The sequence below is a fragment of the Scardinius erythrophthalmus genome (assembly GCF_964197995.2).
Source record: "Scardinius erythrophthalmus genome assembly, chromosome: 2".
NCBI lineage: Eukaryota > Metazoa > Chordata > Actinopteri > Cypriniformes > Leuciscidae > Scardinius > Scardinius erythrophthalmus.
The window spans coordinates 48,447,794-48,467,168 of NC_138222.1; the positions used below are offsets into that span (position 1 = coordinate 48,447,794).

The 19,375-nt window shown below is 36.3% G+C and overlaps 1 protein-coding gene across 4 annotated transcripts in view; it reads left to right on the forward strand.

The window, feature by feature from the left end:
* The first annotated feature begins 3,635 nt into the window (after nucleotides 1-3,635).
* Nucleotides 3,636-19,375, forward strand: part of LOC308706603 (phosphatidylinositol-binding clathrin assembly protein-like) — a 54,753-nt gene continuing 39,013 nt past the window's right edge. For all 4 annotated transcript variants that reach the window (XM_081392357.1, XM_081392359.1, XM_081392358.1 and 1 more), the window contains exon 1: nucleotides 3,636-4,992. In XM_081392357.1, coding sequence (XP_081248483.1) covers nucleotides 4,863-4,992 — 130 coding nt within the window. In that variant the 5' untranslated portion in view covers nucleotides 3,636-4,862. The remainder of the gene's footprint in view (nucleotides 4,993-19,375) is intronic.

Genomic DNA, 19,375 nt, shown 5'->3' on the forward strand with positions numbered 1-19,375 from the left:
TATATAAAAGTGTTTCAGAGAATTTCAAGGTGGACCTGTAAAATTAATAGAAAAAGTCACAAAACAACCTAAAACAACACACATTAAAATTAAAACATAAAATTAATGTCTTCATTAACACATATACAAGCCTTATAAAGGAATAAAATGAATACGTGAATTATGCAATACAATGTACAAAAGAAGATGGCTTTTTAAAAATATATTAATAATAAATGTATCAAACTGAGATTTCAGCAGTAGTTAAAATATTACTAATAGACCATGATGATATGATTTTTATAATAAATGAATAGTTAAATAAAACTCAGCTTGTCTCTTTTCAATCCACCAGTGCAGATCTCTGAACTATACCTGCTGTAATGGACAGTGACATGCTCACTGAAATTGCATACCAGCCTGGGTAAACCATTTAAGCAGGTTTTGGATGCTCTGTCAATCAAGAGAAATCCTTCTCACAAATCCTGTTTGCATTGGTATGACAGTCAGTGGCACTTGTACTTTCAGTCAATGTAAAGAGCTTTAAAAAAAAAAAAAAAAAAACTTGGACTAACAAAAATGAAACCATTTACATGAAAAATGCACATTTTCTAATTTCTTGGTCCACAGTATTTATGTATTTTTTTCTTTAAAGTGATCCAGAATATATATATATAGAATAAAGTGATCCATAAAGTGATGCAATGCATCGTTCTATTACATTTAATTGCAGAATCTGAACTATAACATGTTATTTACATATCAACATCTCTTGTTTCATTAAGTAGGATGCTCCCTGGGGAAGTGATCAGTTGCCAAGGGCTACTGCTGGAATCTAGTTGCCATGGAAATAATTGCATCTGCTTACCTCTAGATGGGGCTGGCACATCAGCTGTTCAGATCGCCTAACTGCAAGTAGGCCTATTCAAAAACTGACTAGATTAGATCTTGTAGAAATACTTTTGTAGATTACTTAAATGTTGCGTGTGTGTGTTCCAGTGTAAACACATGAATGTTCATTGCAAATGCATTGTCCTTGTGCACAAGAATACCACAGCATGAATAGTCTTTTAGTCATTTTGTCAGTGATGTAAAAAAACAGCTAGCAAAAAACAGGTCTACTTACACACATCTTGTCTTTGTTCAGCTAGCTTTGATTTCTAGCCAGAGTGTCATCAGTTGTGACACTAGTTCAAATGAAGCTATTTATACATAAAAAGTGTATTTAAAACAAAACAATATATGTTCTCATGCTCCTCCCAAATGAAGTCGATGGTTGACACCATTGTGGGTTTGCTCTTTAAACCACTTCCTCATACAGAAAGGTGTGTTAAATGTTGTACTTCCCCTTAAAAACATTTCCTTTTGCTCACACCAACTCTGACACTGGGTTGTAATGCTTTAGAGGTCACAGGTCATTGTTTTTATTTAACTGCTATTCATTGTTCATTATATAATTGTGGTATTTATAAATCTAATAAAAATGTGTGAAATGTTTGTTTATCTATTGCATTTTGTAACTGGCCAAATGATGCCCTTGTGGAATCTATATGTGTATTTATAATGTATTTGATTTAATTGTCTAGTTAGTGTTTCATTAAAGTATTATTTCACTGTAAAAATTATGATCAGTAAGTTGACAACATGTTTTTACATTGCTTTAACTCATCAAAATAAGTTAATCAATTTTCAACTTTTTTTTACAAGTTATACAAGATTCAAATGTGTTTTTTAAATTTAGTTTAATGTAGGCTAATTTGAGCTGAAATGACTTAAACATCCAAGTTGATTGTACTTAAAAACATTTTTACAGACAATGTTGTGGCATTTTAAACCAAAATACATGGTCTCACTGCTCTGAAGTATATAGGCAAACAAAGAAAACAACTGTTCATGCTGGTGGACACTTTCTTATCTTCATTTCATTGTGCTTTGCTCCATTTGATGGGTGTCATAATGTGAAGAAAAGCACAATGCATTTATGTCAGTCATTTAGAATAGACAAGGGCAAAGAGACATGAAGCTTTGTTGTGCTTCTGATGTTGTTTTCAGAAAGACAGACATACCCACATAAAAATAGCTAAAAAGCTTTTTTATGATACATTTTGAACATACTTATGAGCTTATAAACTTCAATTATGCAAGCATGTTTACAGTTCCTTGATATATTATTACTTATAGAATACAATAAAACTAATTACAATTCATATTTACGCGGTTAATAATAATAGGCCTAATGATAATACATATTTCTAAATATGTGACCCTGGATCACAAAAGTAGCACAGGTATATTTTTGGCAATAGCCAACAATACATTGTATGAGTCAAAATTATCGATTTTTCTTTTATGCCAAAAATCTTTAGGATATTAAGTAAAGATCATATTACATGAAGATAATTTGTAAATTTCCTACTGTAAATATATAAAACATTTATTTTTGTGAGTGAATGCAGCACAATCACGAACATAAATGGATAATTTTAAAGGTGATTTTTTCAGTGTTTAAATTTTTTTGCACCCTCAGATTCCAGATTTTCAAATAGTTGTATCTCGGCCAAATATTGTCCTATCCTAAAAAAACATACATCAATGGAAAGCTATTTATTCAGCTTTCAGACGATGTATAGATCTCAATTTCAAGAAATTGACCCATGTGACTGGTTTTGTGGTCCGAGGTCACATATTATTAATTTTGAATAGATTTTTACTAAAAATGTAAGAAGAGTAACTATACGGTTATCCGGACCACACCTATTTGGGTAGGGTGGTTAGGGTTAGGTTAACCGTATAGTAGCCTACATTTACGTGTGGTCACGTGTGGTCCGGATAACCGTATAGTACCGAAGAATATTTCGGCAGAGGCACACTCGATTGTCTCGCTGTTGGACAACGAGTAGCTCAGCGACTTCTCTGATTGTTTGATTCTGATTTCCAAATACGCCTACTTGGAATGCAGACAAGATCCTTGCAGAAAACATTCTACTTAAATTACATTAGCCTACTTTAAATGCCTACATAAAATGTATCCCATGAAAACATAAAATATGTTTTATTCGATAAAAAGCCATGTCATTCATGAACATTATTGATTCCCAAGCTGGATTTTCGAGTCCCTAACGGCTAATGACTGAACTGCAGGTCAGGAAGTTCGCGAAGTTGTGATGTCAACTGGAAATGCCAAATTAAATTACATATTTTTGATAGTTTAAAAAAAAATGAAAAAAAAAAAAAAAAATGTGTAGAGGAATAAAAATATATATTCAAACTACTCTATCTATCTATCTATCTATCTATCTATCTATCTATCTATCTATCTATCTATCTATCTATCTATCTATCTATCTATCTATCTATCTATCTATCTATCTATCTATCTATCTATCTATCTATCTATCTATCTATCTATCTATATCTATATATATATTTATATATTTACATATGTTATTCGTTATATTTGTTCAAATGTTTTTCTCAAAAGCAATCTCCATTTATGGAATAACATGAAGAACAGAATCACAACAAGAGTTTAAGTAGAGAGAGTGGCAACGCTATTTCCCACGAACTAGTGAACGCCACTTGCTCCCGCCCAATCAAACTCCAGCTCTTCGTTCACCTGATCACAGCGAAGCCATTTTGTCCTGAACGGCTCCGCCAGCGCATTCTTCACCAAACCGGAATAACACAGAGCTGACAGTTCGAACCACAGATACAGCGACAGACAGGGGTGTTATAGCTAAACCACCCCTCAATTCAGTCCCGAGCAACTCGACGTCTCTCGTTCTCACAACGGGCGGAACCGTGTCGTATACGCGGACTAAAAGGAGACTTTAAGCGGGACGGAAGGGCAGAGAACCAGGCATCCGGTTAGACGCGCTGGCTCACCGGGCTGGAGTCCAACTTGAGCCGGACACTTTCAGCTGTCTTCGTCGCGATGCTCGCTGGACTTCTTTTTAACAACATTTACCATTCTTTTTGAAGATTATGTATTTAGGAATAGCTTAGGCTCGAGCAGGATTGTTTTTTGTTAGTAGTTGTCTAAATATAAGAAAGCTGGAGCAATAATTCAAGCTCAGATGTGATTTATCTACTCAGCTGGCTGGGCAGATAGTTTAGGTTGTTGATTAGATAAATCGCCTAAATCGATTGGTTACATAATACTTTTGTTTTGTTACCTGTAGAGTTACATTTTTGAGTTAATCCACCTTTTTTACCGCCTCTTTGCCAAGTCACTTATAGGGTTTGGTTTGTGTCTATGCATATTTCTCGCAAGAAAACCTGTCAGAGTTCTTGACTGGTTTAGTCTTGGTACCAGTGTAATAGCAGGTTTATAAAGGCAAGAAAATCCACAGAATAGTTTTGCTTATCTGATCTCAATCTAGTCTGCTGGTACTTCTTATATCCAGTTTGTTTTCTTCTAAAAGGTCTTAATTGGTGAGGCTCAAGCTGGCTGACAGGTGATATTTTCTGCCTGAATCCTCTGAGCTGGCCTGACCGATAGCTATGACATTTTCCAACAGTTGTTTTGTATCTTCAGACTTCAGTAATACCAGTATCTGTTCTTGGTGCCAATGGTTTATGAGTAATATTAGCTAACAAAAGTTCAGATCGCCCCTCCAATTTAGTTACGGCATATCTAGTTGTGACATTTTTACTAGTTAAGTCAACTTTTCCTTCCCTTTTTTTTTACTACAAGTGTATCAATTAGTGCCAGTTGACTTGGTGGCGGATCAAACGTATCAAACTCAACAGTTTGCATCAAGTCAGTGTATTTTTGTAAAATTGTCAACTTCTATACTAGATCGTTGTGAGAATACACACGTCTACAAGTGAGACCAGGTCAAGTTTAGTGTTGACTTTTCGTATCTCAGAGCTGAATAAAAATGTCAGGACAGTCCATCACGGATCGCATCGCTGCGGCCCAGCACAGCATGACTGGATCGGCCATCAGCAAAGCTCTCTGCAAGGCCACAACGCATGAAGTCAGTGGACCAAAAAAGAAACACCTTGATTGTGAGTATGCCAAAAAGATAAACAAAAATCCTTGTATTTGTACTTGCACAGTCTCTTCGCAGGTATTCTTGGGTGCTTTGTAAAAGCTCAAAGTGTTACTGCATCCCTGGCATGCAGTTCCACTAGCCTTGGCTTGCACATCCTCAGCTGTCTGGACACCAGTGATGAATTGGAACATGCTCGTGATGGGAATGCTGATCTCTCTTCAGACGCTGTCAGTTCAAGGAGCTGATGCCACTGTTGCGCGGCAGTATAGGGTCATTTACTGACTTTGTGGCCCATTTTATTTTTTTGTAATTATGCGTTATGTTGAAGCAGTTATGTCATCATACAGACAGCTTATATTTAATAATATCTGCTTCATAATAACCACTTCTGCTTGAATCGGTAAATGCAGCTGTCAGGGTTTCTGATACATTGTGTTTGTAGTCATGTGGTGTGCGTAATGTCTTCACGTCTTGTTGTGTGATCCCTCTTTAAACAGTCATCGTCGAGATGGTGTGGGAGTGATGAAGGTCAATACAGGCGTGTGTGCATTGAAGCATTGAGGCATTGATTCTTTTGACAAAAGCAGAGTTAATGCAGAATGCAGCACGTCAGTTTCATTTTCGCATAGGCAGTGTCTAAGGAGATTACGAACAGAGGGCTGCTGAAGTATTTGTACGACTTGTGTCTGACATTCTGAACGCAGCCAAATGCATCTTGGTGCAAAATGCTCTTCATCAAGGGATTTCTTTCTTATTAGAGCTTTATCTGTGATTCCCCGATGGAATGAGGGAGGCTGGTTGCTTCGGCACCTGTCGTGCTGTAAGACCACAGACTGACTAGCAGCCAAGAAAACGAAAAAACCTGATTGGTTTGTTTTATGTTTGTCTTTGATTCATCCGTGTTTGCAGAACACAGCCTCATGTTTAGTCTGGATTTGTTTCCTGTGTTAGCCACTGGGTTATGTGGCCTAGTACGGTAGTCTGTGCCGATCTGCCTGCTTCATTGCTTTTGTTTTAATCTTGCAAACACTGCATAACACAATATTTTTTCAGAATTACACAAGGTCAAGTGTTGCTTACTTCCTCTTTTTTTGCTCAAAGCAGAGAAGTATTATATCCAGAAACATTTCCACATGACTTGTTCAAACCGGTTCTTAGAATTGGGGAATTTCAGAAGCCTGACGTATGTTGTGTCAAGACCATATACGTCATAATTATTTATTAGGATGCGTTAGTATTGGTTATCGGCTGATATTAGAGATTTTCTTTTCAATTTATTGATGCTTGTTGATATTGGTAATTTTATTGTGACAGGTAACTTCCCCACTTTTTACATTTAGATTACCTTTGCCGTAGTCTAACGCTCAATTAAAGATACTATTTAAAAAAAAATTAATAACATGAAATCTTTAACACATTTAAAAAGAATATCTATTTTTAATTCTGTAATCTGTAGCCTATATTTATAATGTTGTGTTGCTCAAGTTCACTTGTTACCTGTGTTTGAGCAACACAACATTATACATTTAGTTTTTATTTATTTATTGAGACAACATAGTACAATTTTAATGTATCAACATTTATTGATTATTATTAGCCATAACTTTAAAATAATTATTGGTTTATGTGTTGTGTATCTGCCAGAAATGTAATATTACTGCATCCCTATAATTTATCATAGCTATCTCCCAGAATAAGCCCAGTGTTTATTCATTGCTTTTTCATTCTGGCTAAAGCAGTCTGTGAGATTGGAAATTTAGAGAGCTAACAAAGTTGTTAATGTGACACTTTTTCTCTCTCTCTCTCTCTCTCTCTCTCTTGTAGATTCTATCTTTTATTATGTAGTTTTGTCCAGTTTGCATTCACTTTCCTGTTCTGTGCAAACAGCAGTGAGATTTGTACTGAGTCAACAAACAGATTTTGCACTCTGACCTCTTCGGAAGCAGTGAGTGGGACACTGTCTTTTGGTAGCCTAGAACTTGAGCTTACTGAACTGGGATCTGTGCTCAGTCTTACATTCTAACCAGGAAGTTAACTGGGGAATTGTTCTCGGATTGGTACAGAAATAACACTGCTACATGTCTCAGTTTCAGATTTCTCACTTTTCTTTGAACATTTACAGGACCTCTCGATGGATATTGCACACAAAAATGACAAAAGACAGCTTAAATCAACATATCCAATCAAATTTAGGCTACTTTTACTAATTTTTGGGTGACAGGTTGCACTGGATTTTATTAGTCCACTGGGGAAAATGTGTTTACTAATTACTAAGCAGCTTTTAATTAGAGTTTCTGAGTAAGAACTAATAGCTAAGTTTGGGAGCTTTGTAGCATCGTATTTTTGAGAGCTATTCAATAGTTTTTTTCTTCAAGAGTTTCATTTATTTCTGAGTATATGCATGTATGTATGTATGTATGTGTGTGTGTGTGTATATATATATATATATATATATATATATATATATATATATATATATATATATATATATATATATATATATATATATATATATATATATATTATATATATTATATATATTATATATATATATATTATATATATATATTTATTAAGGGTGGGCGAAAAATCAATCTTCTGCCCATTCGCATTGATTCACAAATTTCAAAAATCGATATTCTAAATTGTTACATTTCTTAAACCTCGCTGCACTACTTAAAGTTATTGACACGTTAGAGTGTTATTAATCACAATAAGCCACGAAAAATGATTCGGTGTGGTGCTTGCGCTGACAGACACACAGCCGAAGCTGAATAATTAGTATATTTTTTTTTCTATTGTTTATTTATTTTCATTTTATTTAATTTCATTCATTTTATTTATATATATATATATATATATATATATATATATATATATATATATATATATATATATATATATATATATATATATATATAATATGACTACTGTGAGAGGGATGAATTTTTTTATAACTCATCCGTTTACATTATATTAAGCCTTAAAGTTTTGCATAATTAATGGTGTCAACTTTTGAGTGACAGGTGGATTCCCGCTGCAGTGGTCATTAGTCATCATTAGCCGTTTGTCTGCTGTTTGTTAGCCGTCAAGTTACCTCAGCTAATTGTCTGACTGTAAAAATGAATAAATTCGGCGTCCAGCGTCATTGGATTTGCGACACGAGAAACCAAACTTGAACAAACAAACTTCTTCGTTTTGCAGTGAAAAACATCCACATGCCGAGAATCAAGAACACCATTCCATCGATATGCTCCATTGCTCCTGTGTTGCATGTTTGTTTGTCACGTTTACGATTATGTCACGGCAATAGAGGCGGCGCAACTATAACGATACTCGATGTCACGATTCGATATATATCACGATATTGAACTCTTGAAAAAATATTATTGCTATACTCTAAGACAGGGGTGCCCAATCCTGCTCCTGGCGATCGACTGTCCTGCACAGTTCATCTCCAACCCTAATCAAACACACCTGCCTTTAATTTTCAAGTGATCCTGACATGCTCTGAAGACCTTAATTGGTTGCTTCAGGTGTGTTTGATTAGGGTTGGAGATGAACTGTGCAGGACAGTCGATCGCCAGGAGCAGGATTGGGCACCCCTGCTCTAATGGTGCCTTCATGTGCTATGGTAATTATGGTAAATACCAAAAGCCAACATGGAAAATGCACATGAACACCCCCTCATGTGGTATTTTCCACTGGGCAACTCGTAGAATATTTTGATGCACGAGTTGCCGAGATGAGATAACCTTTGACCTTTTCAAAATGGCGGAGAGCAACGCAAGGGTCGTGAATATTGTTAGCGGATAGTTTTTGTAGCCTATACAATGTTGTGTCATTAACGATTGTAATATAATGCGTTAACACTCCATTTTCAACTTCGCCGCAATTTCCTTGGTTCATATTTAATCATTTTATGTCATGTTTTATTTTTTTTAATTATTAATTATGGTTTAATCATCAGAAAGCACCACATTTACGTTTTTTTTTTGTAAAGATAAAAAAGATACTCTACTGACACAGACCTTGCGGGTACTACATTACGACAACAAAAGCACTTGAACACAACACACTGGTAAATACCAGTTCACAAGTGGAAAATATCATCTTTTCCATAGCACGTGAAGGCAGCATAAGACATATGGTAAATGGTCAACAAAAACATGCTGTACTGTTGATTAAAATGCTAAATTTGGTATTACGTTGGGAGTTACTTGGTGCTTGGACTTGGTGCTGGTAACACAATGCACAATGGTGACACCAGAATCTAAAAAATATTCATGATTCTGAAACTAAAAATACAGAAATATTTTAGACAAATGTGCTTGCACTCTGTCACTGACTAGATAGGCCACTTTTTACTGGTAACATGATACATTTGGCATTATCAGGACCCACAAATATTCCCCCATTGCAATATAATACATTATATTTAGTAGTTTAATGTAGTACTGACACTAAAACTAAAATGATTGGTCGAACATTTTATGGCCCTATGCCTTCCACAGATGATATATATATATATATATATATATATATATATATATATATATATATATATATATATATATATACATACTGTAAATACATTTAGACCATTTAACTTAGTTATTGCTATCAGGATGTTAACCAGCATAACAAAAAAAAAAATTCTGGAACAAATCACCTACCCTGCCTTTAACTTCGACAGCCCTAAAATCAAAACATTTTCTTCACACAGTGTGAGCTGCGGATTTTGATTGACAGGATGTTATTGTCCCTGATCATTGGTTATTTTTAAACAATAGTCGATAGTGAAAATAATTACTTTTATCAAACCTGTATTTGAATTGGAAATTGTTTTGTTTTTTTTACAGTCATTTTATGGTTTACGATGTTACCATAGACATTGCTTTTCCCTGCCCAATGTGCCCATATAGTATTCATTTTTTTTGTACAGGTCTTAAAAAGCATTTCATTTGATGCAGATACCATTCATAAGATTGATCATTTGACTAGACATTCAGTTAACCCACCAGACTAATTGATTTCGAATGTGTGTGGTTCTACACATGCCTAAAGCAGACCTTTACGCCCATAATCAATAATCCTGAGACTATCCAACTAGCAGCAGTCTGAATCTGGAGTGTGTGAGGGTTAAAGGTGAAGTGCTTCTGATTTCGAACTAGACAGCTGAAATGATGCTGTGCAGCAAAGACAAAACAGCCATTCTCAAACATGTCTTGGGAAATACCACCCAGCCTTTCAGAATACAGATTACCCTTCAGGATGCTTTGTCAACAGTTTGTCCTCTGCAAGAGAAAACTGCTTCACAGATAAGTAGCTTTTACTTATGAACTCATTGTAATTTTGTGGATGATGGATGTTTGTATTTGTATTTATTAAGCTCCGAAGCATGTTGTATTAGAAGCTAGCAAGCAGAAATAGAACCAGGAGCTACCGTTGACTGATCAAAGAGGATGTTTTTGAAGCACAGATTCAGTGGAGGTTTTTTTTTAGGTAGAGAAGCAGTTGATCAATGTTTGTTGAGCTTCATTCAGTGTGAGGACACAACTGCACCACTTTAAGAGAGCTTCCACATGCTGCATGACACATTGCTTCTGTTCCCTTCACGCTCATAGTGCTGATGTGGCCTATTTATAGCTGCTGAGGGCCTTTGGCTCTGTTTGATAGCTTGTTTTGTACCTTATAAGAGCCCTTGGCTCGTCTTCTGACATCTCCTCTGCAAAACCTGGGACTTTATTTATGACGCATCTCAGAGGAGAGAATTCTCAAAGCTCTTTTTTCTCACTCATGCCCATATGTGCGAAACTACATATTTTCAGTTTCGGATACTACAAAACTATAACCTTTTATTGCACAAAACTATCCTTGTCCTCGCAAAAAAACAGTCCCAAAGAAGCATAATAATTGGAAGTTTGAAGTCTGAGAGTAATCCTTGAAATGTAATGTTGAAAAAACAACGGTTTTAGGTCATTCCATGTCAAATCAACCAAATTTCAGAAACTTCCCAGGCTCAAATTTTGTTTGATTTTGTACATTTTTTGAGGAGAGACAAACATAAATAGTGATGAAAGCCAACATATTAAATGTAATAAGTGGAGTTTAACTGGGTAATCCATTTATTTGTAGAGGGGGTCAAAATGACAATTTTCACCTGAGATTTGGAGCCAAATGGGGGCATGCAAACTTGGGGTAAAAAAAAACACAATAAGTGCTTTCCCCCTTTTTGAACTGTCACTGTTGGCATATAATGCAACATAGATTGTTAAAGTCAACAGATTTTACTAACAGACCTCCCAAACTCCGTGTAAAAATAAAATGATGATGCTGCCTAAAAGTCTAAAGTCATTTTTACCCCCATGTAAACAGGTTAAAATTGTCATTTTGACCCTCCTCTACAAAATAGTGGATTACTTGGTCAATATACATTCACTAAATTTAAGATTTCAGCTTTCTTATTCATTTATGTATTTCTTTCAGCAGAAAAAAAAAATCCAAATTTTTAGCCTTGGACGTCTGGTTGAGTTGACACGGAATGACCCTTCTTTGGTGTTTGCGAATATAGAGGCGCAAAAAAAAATATAGACTTACAGTAAGCTTAAACCTCTCATCTATCATTTTTAAAGCATATATAAAATATATAGGCTACAAATATAAATAATTTTTATTCTAGTTTCCTAATTTCCTAACCTTTCCTAATTTGATCATGCTATTTTGGACATTAGACATTAATGCGTCAGCATTCATGCTTAAAGACTTGCATTTGATGTTTCTACTTTCTGGTGTTCCTTGCCTTAAATGACATTTCTTGGGCTTTGTGAGAAATAAAGGGGTGGCTGATCTTATATATGATTGTGTGGCTTTCTTTTGTCCTTTTTATTATAGACTGGAGCTTTATAGAATTCTACAAGCTGTGCTCCCAGGTTGCTGATTAGTTGCAAAGCTGTGGTGAAAAAGAAAAGAGAGGGAGAGAGGGAGAAATATGGGAATGACATGTGAGGAATAGCTGCGGTATTCCACAGAACTGTGTCACTGAACTCACTGTTCAGGAATCCCATATAGGCCTTTTACAAAAATGTCACCATCATCACATTTATGTTCCCAGAACGCTGATCAAATACCGACCTCGTCTCACCACATTTCAGACCATCCACCAGATAAGCATAATTTCCTTTTCCAGCACTTCGCAATCACAGCAACAAGGCCATCAACACACATCTTGAAGGAAATGGAGGCAGAGATACAAACATAGCAAACAAGCTCTCAAAAAGAATCCCAGCTATATTTAATGGAGGTCCCAGGTTCCCCAGACAGAGGGAGCACAGTTGTTTATTTGGAGAAGAATTCTCCTTGCTGTTCTCCTTCAAGCTAGCTGAAGCGGTTAGCCGATAAAAGACTCTCTGCGCTCATTAAATCCAAAACGGTTTGCAGGTTAGAGAGGTTAGCATTTGTTTTTGAACATAGAGTAAAATCTCAACAGGTCTGGAGGTCCTCTTTTCCACAAAGGAAATCACAGTCTTTTTGATATAAATTTTTTATTTAGTGAAATTGTTTGAATAAATCGTTTCATGCTCTTGCTTTGGAGGTCCATATAGTCGGTAAACATGTCTGTACACTGTGCCGCGGTGGGCAAGTGAAGTAACTGATGTTGCGGGCGGCTGAGCACCGTGTAACACCGGTAACACAGACTATCGCAGCAAGCCTAATACGCACATGAATTTGTTCTTAATCTCGTTCTAATGTTTGTGAATTTGGAATATTCTAAATGAGCGCCACGTGCACAGGGTTAGTGGTTTGCATAAAACACGCCCAAACCATCTCCATATAAGGGCTTTCCGCAGAACTTTTACTTCACAGCTTTCGTTGCTAAACATGCTCTCTGCAAACTGCTCTCGCCAGATCCTCGAGCAATGCCAAGTGTCATCCATGTAAACCTGCATTATTCAAAGAAACCTTGAAGCTGAAGCTATAATGCAGCTTTTCTTACTCTTGCACTGTATGTGATGAAATATATTTTAGATTAGGGATGCAAATTATCGATTAATTCATTAATCATTAGTTGATTGACCTTATCGATCGATTAACGATTAATTGATAAGCGGCTATTTTCCTGAGAATGTAAATTTCTCACGGTATCAATAGTGTCTTTAACATAAAAAGCAAAATATTGCTTATATACTGAATAAAAATGCATGTTATATTGCTCAACTGATGTTTTATTGTAACAGTTGGGATACGGTACAGATAATGGAATTTGTGTAGTTTAACAAAATAAATTATGCACAGAAAATTAAAATACATAAAAAAATGTAAAAATAATTGTAAAAAAAAAAATTGCATCACAATAAGTGTATTGTGATTGTCACTAACATTTTAGTAACTAAACTGAATTTTATTAGGTTTAGCGACAACATGTTACAATGTTTACATGGTACAATTTCTGGTAAGCTACGCTTTTTTATTATTTCAATTCAATTACCGGTATTGTGATTTTATTTAATATTGACTCATTTGGATAAATATTAGGTAGGCTACACAAGATAGACATTAATTTTTCTCAAGAAAAAAAACAACAACTCACCTAATGCTGTAAACATACAGAAAGCCCTAACAGCTGGTAGTAGGCTATTATTTAAGGTTAAAAATAATTAAATATGATGCGTTTTTTATTATAATAACTTTATTTAATGATACAAGTAAAAATATAATAAATATGTAATATAGAACACATATTTAGCAAAATACTTTCTATAGCTATTTCTTTTCTTGCCAACTACGTGCTATAGCCTATTATGTTCATTAAATGGCTTTCCTGAGGTAAATGTGAGAATTGTTCTCCAGCTATGTTATTGACCTATTCACGCTGATGAAAAACACTGATTGATCGATATTATGTATGAGAAATATACATTTCGGTAAGTTGTACTGTATCTTTCAACAGTGTTCGTGTTTTTTTTTTTACTATTAGCTAGTAACGTTTGAGATGATCGGTTCACGTGCGCTAGGGATCTGTCACATAACATTTACAAGCGCCAAAACGGTATTTATTGTTTGAATTTCGTAATAAAATTGACAGAATCTGAGAGCTGAGTTTTTATATATCATAGCTAACCTGGGGTGCGTTTCCCGAAAGCATCGTTGGCCAACTATGGTCGCAAGTTCCGTCGTTACCAATAGAGTTCAGTGGACATTGCGATGAACTTGCGACCATAGTTGGCCAACGATGCTTTCGGGAAACGCACCCCGCCTCTGTCTAGCTTCGCGATTTTTCTGTGCATGAGATAATGGATGTGTGGTGTGATGCGTGAGGGCTGGCAGCTCTGTTTCTGAAATGCTCCCACATTCCCCTCCGTTTTGACCGCCTCATGTTTGGTTTCTTTTTTACCGCCTCAAGTTTGTGTCGGGTCTCTCGCCGCCCGAGAGAATCTCGTGCACGTTCGCAATGTTCAATTAACCGACAATAATTTTATTTAATCGAGTAAATTCTTGTCGACAATTAATCGATAATCGATTAACCGTTTACATCCCTATTTTAGATGAAATTAAATCTTATTATTTATACAATTTATGATAAAAGTTTATATTAAAATTATAAAATATAATTAATAGTCATGTTAAAAGTGGTATCAGTGATTTCAGGCCCAAAAATATTTTATCACATTCATCTAATCTTTCCTAACGATCCGCTAGCTGCCCGCCCCATAAGCATGCCATCAAAAAAACGCGTCTCTGTAGGCAGCCTAGGCTCTGAGATCTGCACACAAAAACAAATGGTTTAGCCAAACACTCAAAACCAAAACAAATAGTGTTCCAACCAATCACCGACAGGGGGAGGGTGTTGTGAGGTTTTGTGCTCGTGCACGGCTGCACGCGAAGTCAGAGCTGAAGAAAAAGCTGGCTCAAAACCTCACAACACCCTCCCCCTGTCGGTGATTGGTTGGAACACTATTTGTTTTAGTTTTGAGTGGTTGGTGAAACCATTTGTTTTTGTGTGCAGATCTCAGAGCCTAGGCTGCCTACAGAGACGCAGTTTTTTGACAGCATGCTTATGGGGCGGGCAGCTAGCGGATCGTTAGGAAAGATTAGATGAATGTGATAAAAATATTCTTGGGCCTGAAATCACTGATACCAACTTTAAGATGAAATATAACTTTTAAACATAAGGCTGCACATAGAAAGTGTTTTTTGCATACGTGTGGTTTTAGTTGTTCCTAAATATTTTTGTAAATTTAGAATACATTTTTAGTACGAAGGTTTTTGGTGAATCATGATTTGTTCGTGAAAACGTTTGTACGCAGATTTCATGCACAAATTAGTGTGCATGCATGCTTAGTGAATGAGACTGGTTTGGGGATCTGGTTTTGTCTGAGAATATTGTGCAATAACATATTGCAATACTTTGAAATGTCAATTCCCACTCCACCTCTAGTGCATTATTTCAGAAGCAGAGGGCCATGGAGAACTGACCTGGAGTCAGTGATTAGTACACTTGGATCAAGTAATTTGCATGGCAGCTGTGGTGGTTCAGAGGTGAGCACCAGCTACGGTCTTCTGGCTGACAGCTGGACAGACTGTCAGGCCACCTGGTCAATTTACTTTCTTGTACACACACACAGACACAGACACAGACACAGACACACACACACACACACACACACACACACACACACACACGAGAGGCTTCCTGCCAAACTTCCTGTGCCTCATCAAGGCTCAATCCAGATTAATTTGTAAGCCGAGAAAAATCATGCTTTGAATCAAAAGTGCTTTAATTTGTAATTTTGTTCATTTTTCACTCTTGCATAGAGCTGGTTTTAATTCCAAACCAGTCTCCACTGGCCAATTATGGCAGCGACGCGTGCGTTTGAAACTCAAGGATTTTTTGAGCCTCTGTCAACTCTGACTGGTGGCAGGCTCAGCCCGGTAGGAACGTTTCCAAAGGGTTTCGTTGTCTTTCAGGCTAACAATAAGACTTTGACACAGGCAGACTGAAAGTGTGTGACCTCATCGCTCAAAGACTCTTCATTTGCTGCATTGCAGTGACATCATTGGGCCACAGCTTCCTTTCACCGCCTTTCTCGGATTCGATTCTCGCCACTGCACATCATTTCATGCTCTGGTGCACACATCTCAGCATGGAACCATGCAGGTGTGTGTGTGTTTGTAAGGGATAACATGGAAGTGTGATTGTATGTTTTAGTGAAACACTGTCAGAAACTCTATTTAAAGGCTGCGGTGTGAAACGCTGCCTGTTCTCTGTCACTCTGGGAATCTACTTTTGTGAACTTAGTGTGTGACACTCAGAAGCATTGTAAAGGAGATAATTGGAGACTAGTATCATGTGCTATCGCTAATTACCTCATGATGCGATACACGTTGTATAATACAATATGTGTTATAATTCATTACATTGCTTTGCATCACAATTTAATTTGATCGGAATTGAAGTAGGGATGAAATGGTTACCGGTTTAACGATAAACCTTGATAAAAATCCCTGATGGTTTGTATTACTGTTTCATTACGGGATTTATACTGTCCCGCATTAAGCAAAACCAGCAACAGTCTCACGCAGGGGGAACATTAGTTTTGTTTTGTGTGAAAACATGGCACAAGGCAGTAAAACGTTTAACAACCTCTACAACCTTTACAGTCGAATGCTGAGGGAAATGATAAGAATTAAATAATTATATGAATGTATCTCTGAAGGGAACTGAGACAAAAATATGTGGATGGTAACCTGACCAAAAAACTATCTCTAACTGGACTGGGGAATGCCTGTTTAATAGCTTGTGCTTATTTAGGCAACCTGCTTTTTTGGTTTAGTGAAAATACATTTGATACATGGATTTAAAGTATTATTACAACATTGCAAGAAAACAGCTCTGATATGCAATGTCTGAAAGCTCTGATCCAGGGTGTAATCAGCCATACAACCACATACATTCCCAGTGCTTCAATTGGTCGGAGTGGGGAGTTTCTTGCTCGCATTAACTGTTATTTGTGCCTCTCTTAGTCTTTCTCCATTTAAGACAATGAAATTTTTGATCAATGCCACCAAATGTGCCCTGTTTTATCTGTTTAAATCAGCACATATCCTCACTTCAGAAGTTTTTCACTCTCGTTCTTTTTCCTCCCCCTCCTGCCAAAGGAGCCAATCTGACCATCATAGAAAACAAGTAAGACAGAATAAAGGAGACCGAGCTCTGAAACAAAAGCCATGGTGCAGTTCAGTACTGGAAAGAGAGCGAGAGAGAGAAATGGGGAAAAACACTGTTGAATAGGCAGCAATCTCGTAACTCATCCCCCAACAGGCTGCAGTGTGTTTTTAATAGTAGTCACAGTACGTGAATATGCATTCATCTTGGGAAGAGATGCTGAATAGCTCAGTGGAGTTGACTTGAATCTTCAGGATCGCACAGATTTATTAATGCTGCTTGCAATACAATTACTGTTGCTCAGCCTAAGTGCTAAACGTTGGCACGTAACTCGTTTGTGGTACGGGTATGAGTGATACCTCAAAGCGTGCCTCTGTGTGCTATTACTTTTCTAAGTGATCAGGTTTTTCTCCCTGGTGGGTGATACCACAGACATGACTAAAGAGGGACCCTGAGCGTTTTATAGAGATCAAAATATCATTTGCATTTGGGCCAGTAAACACCCACCTAGAATAACCTAGTAACCACCTAGCAACTACCCAGATCTCTAGATTTGATTCCTATTCAAAACTCTCAATTCAATTCCAAATTTCCAAAATATTTCATTTATTAGTCGTTTTAAATGTATGAAAGAAAATCTCTCTCAGTTAAAGGCATAGTTCACCCAAGAATAAAAATTCTGTCATTTGCTTGCCCTCCTTTTATTCCAAACCTGTCTTTTGAGAAACACAATAGACGATATTTTGAAAAATGCCTCAGTGTTTTTATTTTATTTTTATTATTCAGTAAAAGTCAGTATAGGGTCCAAAGTTTTTTCGACAGTTATTTCAACTGTTCCATACATTCTTCAAAATATCTTATCTATCTGTTCCACAAAAGAAAAGAAAGTCAGCACAACCCAAACTATGCTGTTAATACATGTATGCATTTGGCAGATACTGTTACAGGGTCCCTGCAGCTCCTCAAAAAGTTTCAAAATGTATTAAACTCAGTTTGAAAAATTTTAAGGCCATTGAAAGTCTTATATCTAAATCTTATATCTTATATTATTAAAAATAAATTTACAGTCTTAGTTATCATTTTAAGAGGTCTTAAATTTCACGATCCTGCCTAATGTGACTATTAAAGGGATAGTTCACCCAAAAATGAAAATTGTGTCATCATTTACTCACCCTCATGTTTCTTTCTTCTGTTGAACACAAAGGAAGATAGTTTAAAGAATGTTGGTAGCCAGACAGTTGACCATAGCCATTTGCCATTGACTAGTATTTTTTTTTCCTTCTATGGAAATGTTTGATTACCAACATTTCTGAAAAATGTCATCTATTGTGTTCAACATAGGGTTGGAACAACATGAGGGGGAGTAAATGATGACAACATTTTCATTTTTGGGTGAACTATCTCTTTACACTATAAAAAGGCTATTGGGCTATTGTAACAGGAAGGAAAGACTAAAGCATTATTTAACACATTAATTCTTTATATATATTTTTATTGTCTGTACAATAATCTGTTTATTGCCTTTCTTTAAATACAATATTACCAAATGAGCAAAATCTCAAATTCGTATGTATTGCTATATTAGTATATACACCAATTTACCAAGGTATGCATTTTACATGCATTTCCTGGGAAACAAACCCATGAACTTAGTGCTGCTATTTATTTAATTTCTATTTATTTAACGGACATAATAATCATCTCAACAAATAACTGCTGTTGATGCCAACTGAGGTAAACATTAAATTGCATTTCTTTACAGAATTATAACAATTATGGCATTCATTATAATGACCCACTATGTATACAAAACATGGCTGAGGCTTATCAACACGCACTCTAGCTTCCACTCTGTAGTGCATTACATCCTCAATTTATAGGCCATTTGTGCCTTGCTGGCATTCTGTAAGTGTGTTTTGTAGATGTATAGCACATACTAGTGTGCCGTCTCTTTTACCAGATCCTTGTGATTCATCATCAGACTCCAATTGGGAGCTGCACTACTTACTACTAGAACTCCCTATTAGAACAACAGACAGCCCCACAGGGCCAAAATCCGACAGATACGGAGGAGTCGTCTCCCTCATTACCTGCTCTGTGTGTGAAACGAATGTTTCTCTCAAGGGAAGGGAGAAAAGAGTTTTGCCTTTGAAGAACTAAAAAGAACGCTGGGTTGAAGGAGGAATGTCTTCATTATGCAAACAGGACAGAACAGAAACGAGTTTTCGAG